At 36.2% G+C, this 13,911-nt stretch overlaps 1 protein-coding gene across 2 annotated transcripts; it reads left to right on the top strand.

The window, feature by feature from the left end:
- The first annotated feature begins 3,779 nt into the window (after window positions 1-3,779).
- On the top strand, window positions 3,780-7,523 carry LOC120092030. Of its 2 annotated transcripts, none has more exons than XM_039050222.1 (2): window positions 3,780-3,947; window positions 5,562-7,523. In XM_039050222.1, the coding sequence occupies exons 1-2, from the start codon at window positions 3,853-3,855 to the stop codon at window positions 7,342-7,344; spliced, it is 1,878 nt and encodes a 625-aa protein (XP_038906150.1). In that variant the 5' UTR covers window positions 3,780-3,852; the 3' UTR covers window positions 7,345-7,523. The 2 variants fall into 2 exon arrangements, with proteins under 2 accessions (XP_038906150.1, XP_038906151.1); XM_039050223.1 differs by having other exon boundaries at window positions 3,809-3,947; window positions 5,429-7,523.
- The last annotated feature ends 6,388 nt before the right edge of the window (window positions 7,524-13,911 follow it).

Here is a 13,911-nt window from a genome sequence, read left to right on the forward strand (position 1 = left end):
TAATTTCACTACTTCTATGCAGTATATCCTTTTGAAGTCTGATGATTGCGTGATCGCATACTCATTTATGTGTTCAAAGCAAGAAGCGACCTGAGAAGAAAATGAAGACTATCGCATAGGTTGCAAGCGATGAGGCATGACATGACTTGGGCGGTAGGTGTCACATCACAAGTTGCATTGGTGGCCAATAGGAAAGCTTTGTTGAAGATTCAATGAATCACTGACATGTTGCAGTTGGCGCAGTAGGATATGGAATTTAATGCGCCCCATCAACATAATCACGAGCTTAAGAAAAGCAGTGATCGTGAATGCCTATAAATACCCATGCAGATGCCATGCAAAAGAGAGACATATATGAAGTGAGAGGAGGAGTTGTTAGAATTCTGAGTTCAAAGTGAAGGAAATTAGACATAAGGATTTTCATGCGCAGCGGAAGGATCATTTCAAATTCCATTCAATATTGAACATACATAATTATAGTACAAGAAACGAAAACTAACAGGTCATGCACAATACAAAATTACAACATGCTTTAGATAATCAAGGGATAAAAAATACATACCTTTGAAGACTCATTCTTCAAACTCTCTCGATCACGAACGCTCGTTCAGTCTCCAAGACAGCAATACATGAACGCTCGAATACAATGATCGCAACACAGTACGATCAACAACAAACACAAACTCAACGATCTCCAAGATCACGAACCCAATGAATGACCTCCAAAACCTCGAACTCAGTCAAGTTAAGTGAGGATATCACCACAATGGTTACCTTGGTATTCTCGATGTGAAAATCCAGAAGTATGGTCTCTATGTGGACTTGATTAGAGGAAGAGACCAGAGGAACAATAATCGTGTAGACGATTGAGCAAGTGGGAGATGAGAAAAGTCTATCGTATAGACGAATGCTCAATCGTGTAGACGAAGGCAACCTATATGTTGTGAAACAAATCCACTTGATAGATTTGTCGTGAGTTTCTTTTTGAGAATAACAACTCTTCTAAATTTAGGAAAATTTTTTTTCCTTTTATCTCACGGTTACCATAAAATCACCAATAACCTCCCACTCAATTGGTTATTAGAGAAAAAGAGATAATCATCCAATAATTAATATTATTATAAATATATATGATAACCAACTTACCATATTATATTTATAACCTATAGTTTTAATATTTCATCCCATGAAACATATAAACCATAGCTCTTTTTCTATTTTATGGTACTTAATGTAAATCATATTTACATTATCGATTATATCATATATAATCAAATTTCCTCTTGTCAATTTGAACATTTCAAATCAATACCAAGAACTGATTCTCAATTTGAATTCATTGAGCTACCAAGGGGACCTTATGAACCTGTAGCTTGAAGCTCCAACAGTACGTGAATAATTGACTAAACTCTTTAGTCACGGGATCCATCATTCGTTAACTACCGAGCACTCTACTAAAGACCGGCAGTTACACTCTCCTCACTACAGATATATTTTGTGTCCATATCAACCAATCAACAATGCGATAACCATTCACAGATCGATCGTAAGTACAGTTGAGCCAATTTACCGTTATGCCCCTCTAGTTACATCTAACTCCTTAAGTACCACTGATCCCTCTGATGAACATAAGTCATAGTCCTAGTATGATCGAGTCCTCTTTTCCAAAGAGAAACTGTGACCATTATGTTCAAGCCCCGGAATCAGCCCTTAAGGGAGAAATCTATCTACTTACCCCTGCTTCGAGGAATGAGTGAATTCCATTTTGTGTAATTGAGTTCCCAACTCCCAAATCAGAAAAATTCCAAAAAGGTAGGCATGTTGAGTTGGCAATCTGGCCACTTTCACCCATACTAATCAAAGGACCGTCCTCAAAGGAAGGATGAAATTGTTATAATTAGTTAATGAAACCTTGATTGTAGCTTAATTAAACTATAATTGACTGTTTCTAATCATCATTTCTTTATAAAACAATATTTAGATGTAAATTATAAAATATATGTGTAAATGTCGATGTGATAGCAGAAATTTATATATATATATATATAAAATATTGGTAATTAAATACAAAATTAAAGGACATAATGGTAAATTGCTTATTATAAAATGAAGTAGATACAAAAATGAAAAATCATAGCATCAAACTTTTATAAACATCATAATATTAAATAAGAACAATAAAAAAGGACAACAATAAACATAATACAAGATAATGGGAAAAAAAAAGGAAAAAAACTTACAAATAGATAGAGCCTTAAAAAAATGAGAGAAATATTAGAGAACTTACAACAATTCAAATTTAAGTTGAAATGAAGTGAAAATTCAATAGAAAATATTTGAATGAAATTGAAGAAAAATATATATATTATTTTTCTCAATTTTGATTTCTTGGAAATGAAAGCTTTGGATGGTAAAAGGAACAAAAACTCACATCAATTCATTTTTGAGGTAAAATGATGTGAAAATTCAATAGAAAATATTTGAACGAAGTTAAAAATATATATATATCATTCTTTTCAATTTTGATTTATTAAAAATGAAAGCTTTTGATGGTAAAAGAAGCAAAACTCACATCAATTCAATTTTGAGGCAACATGATATAAAAATTCAATAAAAAATGTTTGAATAAAGTTAAAAATAAGGGAAAATTGCACAAATGACCCATGTAGGGTTGATTACAATCACACCCTTAAATTTTCATTTTGATCAATTTCTCCTTTTGTGGTTTCTTATTGGTTACCATCAATCTCTTTTGTTACATTAATTTTTCTTTTAAATATATATAATTCACTTATAGCAAAGAGGGCAAACTTATCCTATAAGGAGGAAAAGAAAAAGATTAATTTTTCTTTCACGTATGGTTAATTCCCATTATTAAGCTACTAAATTGCAGGTTTTTTTTCCAAATTTCTGGACGCTAATGGAACAGTGAAGAGAATTCCATGGGTTTTACCCCAGAAATTGCAACCAATAAGGTAGAAATTCATCCAACTGAAAATTTAAGGGTGTGATCGTAGCAACCCTACATGGGTCGTTTGTGCAATTTTCCCTTATTTTTAATTTTATTCAAACATTTTTTTATTGAATTTTTACATCATATTACCTCAAAATTGAATTGATGTGAGTTTTGTTTCTTTTACCATCAAAAGCTTTCATTTTAAAAAAATCAAAATAGAGAAAAATGATATATAAATATTTTTAACATCGTTCAAATCTTTTCTATTGAATTTTCATATTATTTTACCTCACTCTGAATTTCATCTCCAACGTAAATCTTCCTCTCCAAGCTTTTTTTTAAATGGACAAGTTTGCCCTCTTTCCTATGTGTGAATTATATATAAATAAAAAAAATGAATATAACAAGAGGGGTTCATTACAACCAATAAAAAACCACAGGTTAAAAACCTGAAATTTAAGGATGTGCTTATAATCAACTCCATATCTCACGATGGTTTGTACAATTTTTCTTTAAAAAAATATTTGGTTTTTTAAAAATAATTTTTTATGGTAAAAAAAAATTCATTGAACTAGCCTAACCAATTATTTAAAAAAATGAAATTTCGAGAAATTTGAGAAAAATCGTAATTCTCCCTTAACCAAAATTTTCCACTATGCATATTAGGTATTCTTTTTTAATTCAGAGATTTAATAGATACAAATGGGTAATTTATTTATTTTTTTTTTTTTAAGAAAAAGAGTAAAAAGTCAAACACTATTAGTCTAAATTACGGAAATACCCTCATCTGAGAACGAGACACCGAAGAATGAGTTTGGATGTATCATGATGTATGATGTATGTATGATATGACTTTGTAGACCTCAATCTTTCGCCGGAAACGCCGAGGCTCGCGCATGGCGGCGCGATTGACTCTCTCCTCTCTCTCTCTCTTGCCTCCATTTTCGCCTCTGGTGAAGCTCCGATCTGCATATTCCGCTTCAATTTCTAGGTCAGTATGTTATTTAGATATGTATTTTTGTACTTGAATATCGATTCAGGCAATGCATTTCATGTAGACTCAATCATTTTTTCTGTTCTTCGCTAGAACCCTAATATGTGTAATTCAAGCTCGATTTAGATCATACTTCTTAGAATCATGTTCGCAAGCTGCTTGATGGTATGGAAGTTCCATTTCTTTTAGTTTTGTAGTCACTCTGAAGACAACTCAGACTTGTTCTTAGGTTTTCTTTTGTTGCATTTTTCCTGATTGGGACGTAAATCAATTTTGATTTAGATTTTGTTTTCCTTAGATGGAAATAAGTGCCACTTGAAATTAATCATACATTTCGACCAATGTAGAAGATAATTGACTAAGTTTGATTTTTCAGTAAACTTCAAATCTTTATTTATTTATTTTTTTAATTACTACCGAAAAGAGAAGTTTTTAACAAGATTGGTGAAAGTATTCCTAAAGTTTAATCAAGGCAAGTTACACCAAGAATAACAAGAAAATCCTTCAACAAGAAAACTAGAAAAGCTGTTCATTGAATATCCTTTGAAGATGATACCCCCAATCAGAAGAAATCGTCAAAAGAGATACAATCCTCAATTAGGAAACGGTAGAGTCTCACATCAAAGAATTAGATGGTTATTTTGTTGATTGGAGCCCTTTTTGTAGTCAGTTTGGGTTCCTTCCACCTTTTTTGGGTTTTTTTATGTCCTTTTTCTTTTATTATTTCTCAATCAAAGCTGGGTTTTTACCCATAATAATCAGGGGTTTTCAAAAATAGAAAATTAAGGAAACTATTTATACAAAATAGCAAAATTTTAATCTTCTTCGATAGAGGTTGATAAAAGTTTACCAATATCTATCAATGATAGAAACCGATAGAAGTCTGTTATTAATAGACGCGGATAGAAGTTTATAAGTGTCTATCAATGTTTTTTTTGCTATTTCTGTAAATAGTTTGACATTTTTTCTATTTGTAAAAATTTTTCTGATAATAATAATTTTAAAAAAATTTAACAATAATAATAGTTTTAAAAAAGGGATAAAAATCTCACTCTATTCTCTGCCTATTTATAGTACATGTTCTTAGACATAAACGTCTATTTCCTTCGAATCTATGGGCCAGACTTTTTATTTTCTTTTCTTTTCTTTTCTGAAATGCCATCACGAGTCATTGATACGAAGAATCAACTTATTTTTTGGTATGTTATGAAAGAGAGAACTTCTGTTTACATTTGAGAGCATTAATTTGTTGGTTAATCTTTAAGCTCAGGTGCTGTTACATGTTTGTATCTGCTCGTTTTCCTTGCAGACAGTCCATGTTCATTTTTAATATTCTATACATTTTATCTGTTAGCTAGCTGGCTGTTTCTGTTTGTGCTCTAGTATACTTTCTTATAATATTTTTTTCCATCCAAATCTATGTTTTCCCAAATTTTATGAAGTTAAAATTAAAATCATGCGTCAAATGGCTCTTTCAGACCCTTTTCCTGCTTATGAGAGCTGATTTGTGAACATCCCAAGAGTCTAATAAACATTGATTGGAAACAAAGCCCTCAATGACTTCGTTGCAATAATGGAAAGGGAAAATTCAAAGAATTGGTTGTTATGCAGAGCAAGTGGTTCCGGGATTGGCTTATCTCAGATGGAGGATCATACATTTGTTGTAGGTCAAGAGTTTCCTGATGTCAGGGCATTTCGAAATGCAATTAAAGAAGCTGCTATAGCTCAACACTTTGAGCTACGAATAATCAAGAGTGACTTGGTACGTTATTTTGCAAAATGTGCCAAAGAGGGTTGTCCGTGGCGAATTCGTGCTGTTAAGCTTCCTAATTCTCCAATCTTCACAATTAGAAGCCTTGAAGGGACACATACCTGTGGGCAAAACGCCCAAAATGGACATCATCAGGCTTCCATAGATTGGATAGTTAGTTTCATAGAGGAACGGTTGCGGAACAACATTAATTACAAACCAAAGGATATATTGCATGACATCCATAAGCAATACGGCATCACTATACCATATAAGCAAGCGTGGCGTGCAAAGGAACGAGGCCTTGCCACAATTTTTGGTTCTTCTGAAGAAGGTTATGGTCTTCTTCCATCGTACTGTGAACAAATTAGGAAAGCGAATCCTGGGAGTTTTGCCGAAGTCTTTACCACTGGTTCAGATAATCACTTTCAACGACTCTTTGTTTCATTTCATGCATCCATACATGGGTTTCTTAATGGTTGCTTCCCTGTGATCAGCCTTGGCGGAATCCAGCTTAAAAGCAAATACCTAGGTACTTTACTATCAGCTATTTCTTACGACGCTGATGGTGGGATGTTTCCACTTGCTTTTGGTGTAGTCGATGCTGAAAATGAGGAAAGCTGGATGTGGTTTTTGTCAGAGTTACATAAGGCACTCGAGATGAACACTTGGAACAAACTTCACCCCACATTTTTATCAGATGGTCAAAAAGGAATTCTGGATGCCCTGAGAAGGAAATTCCCAAATTCTTCACATGCATTATGCATGCGCTACTTAAGTGAAAGTATTGGAAAAGAGTTCAAAAACTCGAGGCTCGTTAGTCTTATTTGGAAAGCGGCATATGCCACAACTACTATTGCTTTCAAAGAGAGAATGTCGGATATAGAAGAGGTTTCACCTGAAGCTGCAAAATGGATACAGCAATTTCCTCCCTCTCATTGGGCATTAGTTTATTTTGAAGGACCTCGATATGGACATCTTTCTTCAAATCTAGATGAGTTCACTAAATGGATTCTTGAGGCACGAGAGCTGCCAATCATCCAGGTGATTGAGCGGATTCATAGTAAACTAATGGCCGAGTTTGAAGAGCGGCGTGCTAGGAGTACATCATGGTTTTCTTTTCTGACTCCATCAGCTGAGAAACGAATAGTGGAAGCAATTAACCTTGCCTCGTCATATCAAGTTCTTCGATCAGATGAGGTAGAGTTTGAGGTTTTATCAGCTGATAGATCATATATAGTCGATATCGGAAAACGATGTTGCCCCTGTCGTGATTGGCAGCTTTATGGAATACCTTGCTCTCATGCTGTTGCAGCCATTGCCTCATGTAGAAAAGACGTCTATGCCTTTACCGAGAAGTGTTTTACAGTTTCTGGTTACAGGGAAACATATGCGAAAGTTATATACCCCATTCCCAGAAAACTTGAATGGAAAAAACCTGATGAAACTCCTATGCATGATGATACACAAATTGTTCGACCACCTAAGTTTCGTCGACCGCCAGGACGACCTGAAAAAAAGAGGATTTGTGTAGAGGACCTGAATCGAGAAAAACATACCGTGCATTGTAGTCAATGTAATCAAACAGGACACTACAAAACTACCTGCAAGGCAGAGCTCATGAAGAGCATTGAACAGTTCTAGAAGTCAAATTTTGTACATGGCTTATGTTGTGAAGTGGACAGTATTTCTTTTCTAGATAGTAGTTGGCTTTAGATTTGTGTAAAGTAGGAAAGCTTCCTAATCTTTACTGTATATGGAGACTGAGTGGTTATGTGAGGAAGGTTAATTATGCTGCAATATCAGGTGTTCCATTTCCACTATTTCTACCTTCATTGGAGTTCTTTTATGCTCAAAATCCCATATGCCAAAGAACTCTGAAAGAAAATAGTAGGTATTTATCTTCATTGAAAACTCCAACAACTATAGGTCCTCTCTCAAACTTCAAGGATGATTGCTACAGGAAGTGTTAGACTTATGAAATTGCCCATCTTCCTAAATAATTTTCATTTAGTTAAATTATAAGTTCAATCTATAAATTTTTAGAAGTGTATAATGAATCCATGAACTTTTAAAGTGTTTAATAGGTCATTGAACTATTAATTTTGTGTTTAATAGGTTTTTGTACTTCAAAAATATTTTATTGATAACTGTACTTTCAATTTTGTGTCCAATTTATCCCTACTTATTCAAGAAAAATGAATTGATCTATTAAATTTAAATTTTAGATCTATTGAAATAACCGGTAATTTTGTGTTTTGTATATCCATGGATTTTAAAATATATCAAATAGAACAAGGGCCTATTTGATACGAAATTGATAATATAGGAATCTATTGATAACAAAATTAAAAGGTTAAAGATCAATTGAGTACTTTATAAAGTTAATAAATCAATTAGGCACAAAATTGAAAGTTTTAAAGACATTAAATACTTTCAAAAGTTTATGATTCAAATAAATAAATACGCACATACAAAATTAGTCACCTGTACCGGCCAATTCTGACAACCACCACCACCAATTCTAGCGACGATCACCTTAGACGACTAATTCCAACACGCATTATTTTAAACTACTAGTTCATTGTATTTTGTAGTCGTCTATTATGGTAATTTAACATTAATAAAAACGCTTTTAGTATAAAAACAAAACAAACTCGCATATAAAAAAACTACTGAAAAAGAGTTGTCAAACATATGAGTGTTTTTATTTTAAACCACTTTTATTTTTGCTATTACCTTTTTTTAAGTCAATCTAAAACCTTTTTATCCAAACTTTTGGAAATTGAATGAACAACCAAGTAGATATGTCACACCTCGCCCCAGACTACTCTCTAAGCCTAGGAAAGGACATGACTGCAGTAGTTATCAACCCTTTTGTTGACACTTATTGCCTAATAACTCTGGCGAAAATAACTCTGATACCAATGAACAAATTGAACAGTCAACTAATTAAGTCAAGGAGGCAAACAAAAACTGATTAAGTAGGCCCATTTTATTACACAAAGTAAAGTTCATACAAATCTGATACTTAGTTACAAAGTTTACAAGAACAACTGTAAAATCCTCCAGAAGTGTAACTGTGGCTTGTGGCAGACCCTGACCTTAGTAGCACCCTAGAACTTCTCACCTTGCGCTACCTGGGAAGAAAAACATGAAATAACAGAATGAGCTTCACAAAGCTCAGTAAGTGGTAAGCAACTTCTAGAGTCTATTTCAACTCATCAATACGAGGTTACATTCAAACCTTCGCCTTGAATGAGTTTGTTCTCAACTCTATCTACGCGCACGGTCGATAGCTAAACTAATAACTACTTAGAATGAGTATGCTGTCTACCTACACACACGGTAGATAGATAACTGTTACTAAATACAATGCTTACCCTTTACGTTTTCTTTGTCTCCTATGTGCACATAGCTCCTTGCTCATGGGCTCAGACGCTAGGCTCGTCGGCCCTCTGACCATCCCATACGAGGATCCTCCCACAGGCTCAGGAACTAAACCTCTCGGTCCCCTGACCATCCCGTGAGGTTTTGCTTTCGGGCTTAGAAACTAGGTCTAATGACCCTCTGACCATCTCGGTCACATAATCTCATTCTCACGCTAGGTATTCATAATATAAGCATATACAATTTACTCTTAAAGATATGCTTTAAGACTTAAAGGAAAGTACCACTCACCTTGGTCGTTTAGGAACCTTTCTCTCTAGAAGTTCCTTGATCTTCCCAGGCTCCTCTTTTGAACCCTAAATTCCAGATTCAATTTAAAGCTCAGACTACTCATAGTTCTAGGCTTTATCTCGAGTTACTTCTTTCTACAAATATGCTCTAAAATGTCTCAGGAAGCTTACCTCAAAATATTAGCTCATAAATTCTCGTGGTTTGGCCGGAATCTTCAAAACATCAAGACTGGCTCAGCTTACCCGACAGCTCGACCCTTCTGTCTTTTTCTCATTCTCCAGCCCGATTCCTTGGAGCTTATTCTCCGGAAGCCCTACCCTGAAAACTAGACTCTTAGATCTTTCAGGTGGCTTTGGAATCACTTCAAACGCACGAATATTCTGGGAGAACTCCTCATCTCAAGTTGATGCTACTTCCTGTTCTTTCTGTCTGACAGCATCTCCCCTCTTGGAACCTCTTGACCAACGCATGGTTTGCTACCAACACATAGTCTCATCCCAATACACTCTTCTTTATGTCCTTTGAAGAGAATTTTGTTCCCATTTGAAGTCCTTGGCCCTATTTATATGCGTCCAAGATTGCTCTAAGGCCGACACCTCCCACTTGGCCGCATGTCCAAGTGTCTCTTCCTTACACTATTAACACAATCTTGCATCAACGCAACCCAAGGTGTCTTGCTCCCTTTTTACCAACGCATAGCCTTCAACTTTGCATGTCTTCTTATGCATCCACTTCAATTGCTTAAGGCTTAAGATTTCTTCCCAACAAGCCACATGTCTGGATGACGTCCTTCATATGCGTTCATCCTTCATATGTGTCCGTCCAACTCAATATGCGTTTAACTAGGATGATGACCAACACCCTTTTCAATGCATACTACTAGCATCAGATATCCAACGCATAGCACATCACCAACGCATAGTGCATCACCAATGCATAGCACATCACCAACGCATAGCACATCACCAACGCATAGTGCATCACCAACACATAGCGCATCACCAACGCATAGCACATCACCAGCGCATAGTGCATCACCAACGCATAGCACATCACCAACGCATAGCACATTACCAGCGCATAGTGCATCACCAATGCATAGCACATCACCAATGCATAGTGCATCACCAACGCATAATATTGCACTGCCATATCCATCGTTGCTTACCATCGCATAGCACTGTTGCGTCCATCGCGTCCATCACTGCTTACCATCGCATAGCACTGATGCGTCCATCGCGTCCATCGCATCCATCGCTTCTTACCATCATATAGCACTACTGCCGCATCCATCGCGTCCATCGCATCCATCGCGGCATACCATTGCATCACTGCATGCCCTCGCATCACCGCAATCTACCAACGCATTCCTTCGACCGCATAGCATCGATGCATCGCATCACCGTGTGACACCAACGCATAATGCTTGTTGTATACCATCGACGCATACCTTCGATCGCACAACGCATAGCACCATCGCATGATGCCAACGCATAGTTGCTGCCGCATACCGTCGACGTATACCCTCATCACCACATGCCATCCATCGCCGCATGCTACCAGCACATCCCTTCGGCTGCATACTCTCATGTTCAATGCATCCATCACGCCTGCCTCCATCGCCGCATGCCTTTATCCATCGCATCCATCGCATCCAACGCATCCATCGCATCCATTGCGTCCAACGCATCCATCACATCCAATATATCCAACATTCAGCGCCCTTGGATGTGTAACTTGAGGCTGCCGCATGCATTTTCTAACCTCTTCAAGACCTTGGCTACTGTATGCACTACTAACCTCCTAAATAACCTCTCAAAGTCTAATGGCCAACGCATGGCACATACTAACGCATTGTCAAATACTTAGTCAAACTTCACTAATTAAAGCTTAACTCAAAACTACTCAAGGAAACTCTATTCAACACTTAGAAATTTCCTTCTCTTCAACATAGGATTTAACTTTCACTTAGTTAATTCCTTTTAACACCTGCTTAAGTAGGAATAATGGAAATCTGGGTTTCACATTTACTTCCCCCTTAAGAAAATTTCGTCCTCGAAATTTACTCGAACTAACTCCGGTTTAAGGTTCCACAACAACCACTGTTGTAACCTCTTATAACCTCGTCTATTACCACGATTCCACTGCGCTATTCTGATATCAACTTTCTTAGTTTGTCCAATGATACCTTACCTACTCTGATATCAACTTTCTTAGTTTGTCCAATGATACCTTACCTAGTCATCTCTAAGCTAGATGTTGAACCTAACTATCTACAACATAAACATTTCTATCTCAAATACTAATGAGAATAACTTTAATACATACTTACCTTCCTCGGTAGATCTTCAAGTAGCGTTGTGAGTTCCAGCTCCGGTTGCCTGCTAGGTCATGCCACTTCCACCATTCCTCTTAGTCTCAGTTTGACTAATTCTTAGGTTTCTATTTAAATCTTTACTCTACCACACTTCCCCTTGGTTTTACTAAATTTAATCCTCAAGTTTTCCTAACTCAACCCTCTGGTTTCCAAAAACATATACTTTGATACCAAACTAGTATCAACCCACCCTTCAACTTTCCCAGAAACTTATGCTTCAATACTAATGTCACACCCCGCACCAGATTACCCTCCTAATCTGGATGGAATGGTGACTGCAGCAATTACCAACCCTTTTGGTGACACTTACTGTCTATCTTACCTGTTAAATATTGCTCAAACCCTGAATACATACAAATTAACTCAGAATTTAACACATTCACATTACAGGGTTTCGCAGCATTGTTCATACATGGATATTACAACCTAGTGAGCCCCATCAAGAATACTAGTCACTAGATAGACACATGTATACTAACTAGCATAGGTCTTCAATTACGCTTCCTTCAAACTGTTTCTTTAAGTGGCAGAGCAGCAGCAGCAGAATAGTCTTTTGGGAACTGACCGCTACCTGAAAGAAAACATTGAAAACGTGAGCTAGAAGCCCAGTGAGTGACTTAATAAAAACATAAATCTCATTCTTAAACTGAAAGCTCGAAAACATAATACTGAAACTAAAATATATCAAGAAAACATGTACATAAAACCTTTACAATAATTGTATCTGAAACCTGAATCTTAATTGAAACCCTTACTTCGATCTCTTTATATTGAACTATGGCTAGGAGAGACCTTATGTCGATCTCTTTAAAAATATATTGATGGGCATCTCAAGCAACTTTCTCTAAACATTAGCATTGATAACTACTCTTAAACACCATTAAACATCATTATTCCTTAGTTGAGAACGAGCATACCTCGCTCTAGCTCCCAACGTCTGTTATCGGCCATGAGACCCATGCTTCGGCCTCTCTTTGTTGGTTTATAGCCTAGGAGACCCATACTTCGGCCTCTCCTTCAAAACTACCCACGTGTACGTGGAGGTTTCTATGTACTGTCAATACCTTAGGTACATTTATTCAGATACCTTTCTTACCTTCAGTACTCCTCTTCATTGTGTTTAAGAATATCAATGCATGTACTTTAGCAATCTTAGGTATATAAACATAACACATCAAGCTTAATTTTAACCCTAACGCATGCTTCATACTTTATAAAATAAGTTGGCTTAAATCGTGTTGAACGAGCTTGTAAAAACTATTAGCATGCGTTAGATATGGAAAACATACTTGGAAAACTTATACATTAGTAACGTCATGCGTTGATAAACATTCATAAGCATTAGCAATTCCAAACTATCCTTCTAGCTTAGGAGAAGATATGACTGCCTTTATCCTTAGTTGAGAATGAACTACTAGATCTAACCCTCAACGTCAACCTTAGTCGGGGAGAATCCTTTTGCTCAATCCATCAACGTCGTATTACCTATGTGCACGTGGTTATAACTAAGTATCGTCATACCTTAGGTACTTTTGCTCAGATACCTTCTCAAATGTCCTTCAGTATCGAGCTGCTAAGATACCTTCTCAAATGTCCTTCGGTATTAAGTTGGTCCGGTACCTTCTCGAATGTCCTTCGGTATCAAGTTGGTCAGATACCTTCTCAAATGTCCTTCGGTATCTGGTTGGACGGATTCTCATATGTCCTTCGGTATCGCGTTTTAAATAAAACTAGTCATAAATATTTAGTTGAACACTAAGGCTTAGTGCTCAAATCATCATACTAGTTCATCATAAAAAAGGAGTTACTTAAAATATGCTAAAAGTATTTGGACAAGATAACATATTTAAATCATGTCAATTTCCATGGAGAACATGCTTTACTTAGCATGAGAAATAGTTTCAAATATTTGTTGCTTGGCACTTCATATAAACACTTAGTATCACATAGTCACTCACAGCTCGTTGGCCTCTTAACGGGTTATACGCCTCTCCTAGCTCTTCTTGGCCTGAAAGGACATAATTCCTGGTTAAACTACTTAAAATTCTTAGCAAAATACCTCAAATAGTTAATTTACTAATGGAACTTTCATCATCAAAGACAGCTTTACTAACGAGATACTCATCATGAGTGAATTCTTCTCATGAGCGAGA

Source organism: Benincasa hispida, chromosome 11, assembly GCF_009727055.1.
Source record: "Benincasa hispida cultivar B227 chromosome 11, ASM972705v1, whole genome shotgun sequence".
NCBI lineage: Eukaryota > Viridiplantae > Streptophyta > Magnoliopsida > Cucurbitales > Cucurbitaceae > Benincasa > Benincasa hispida.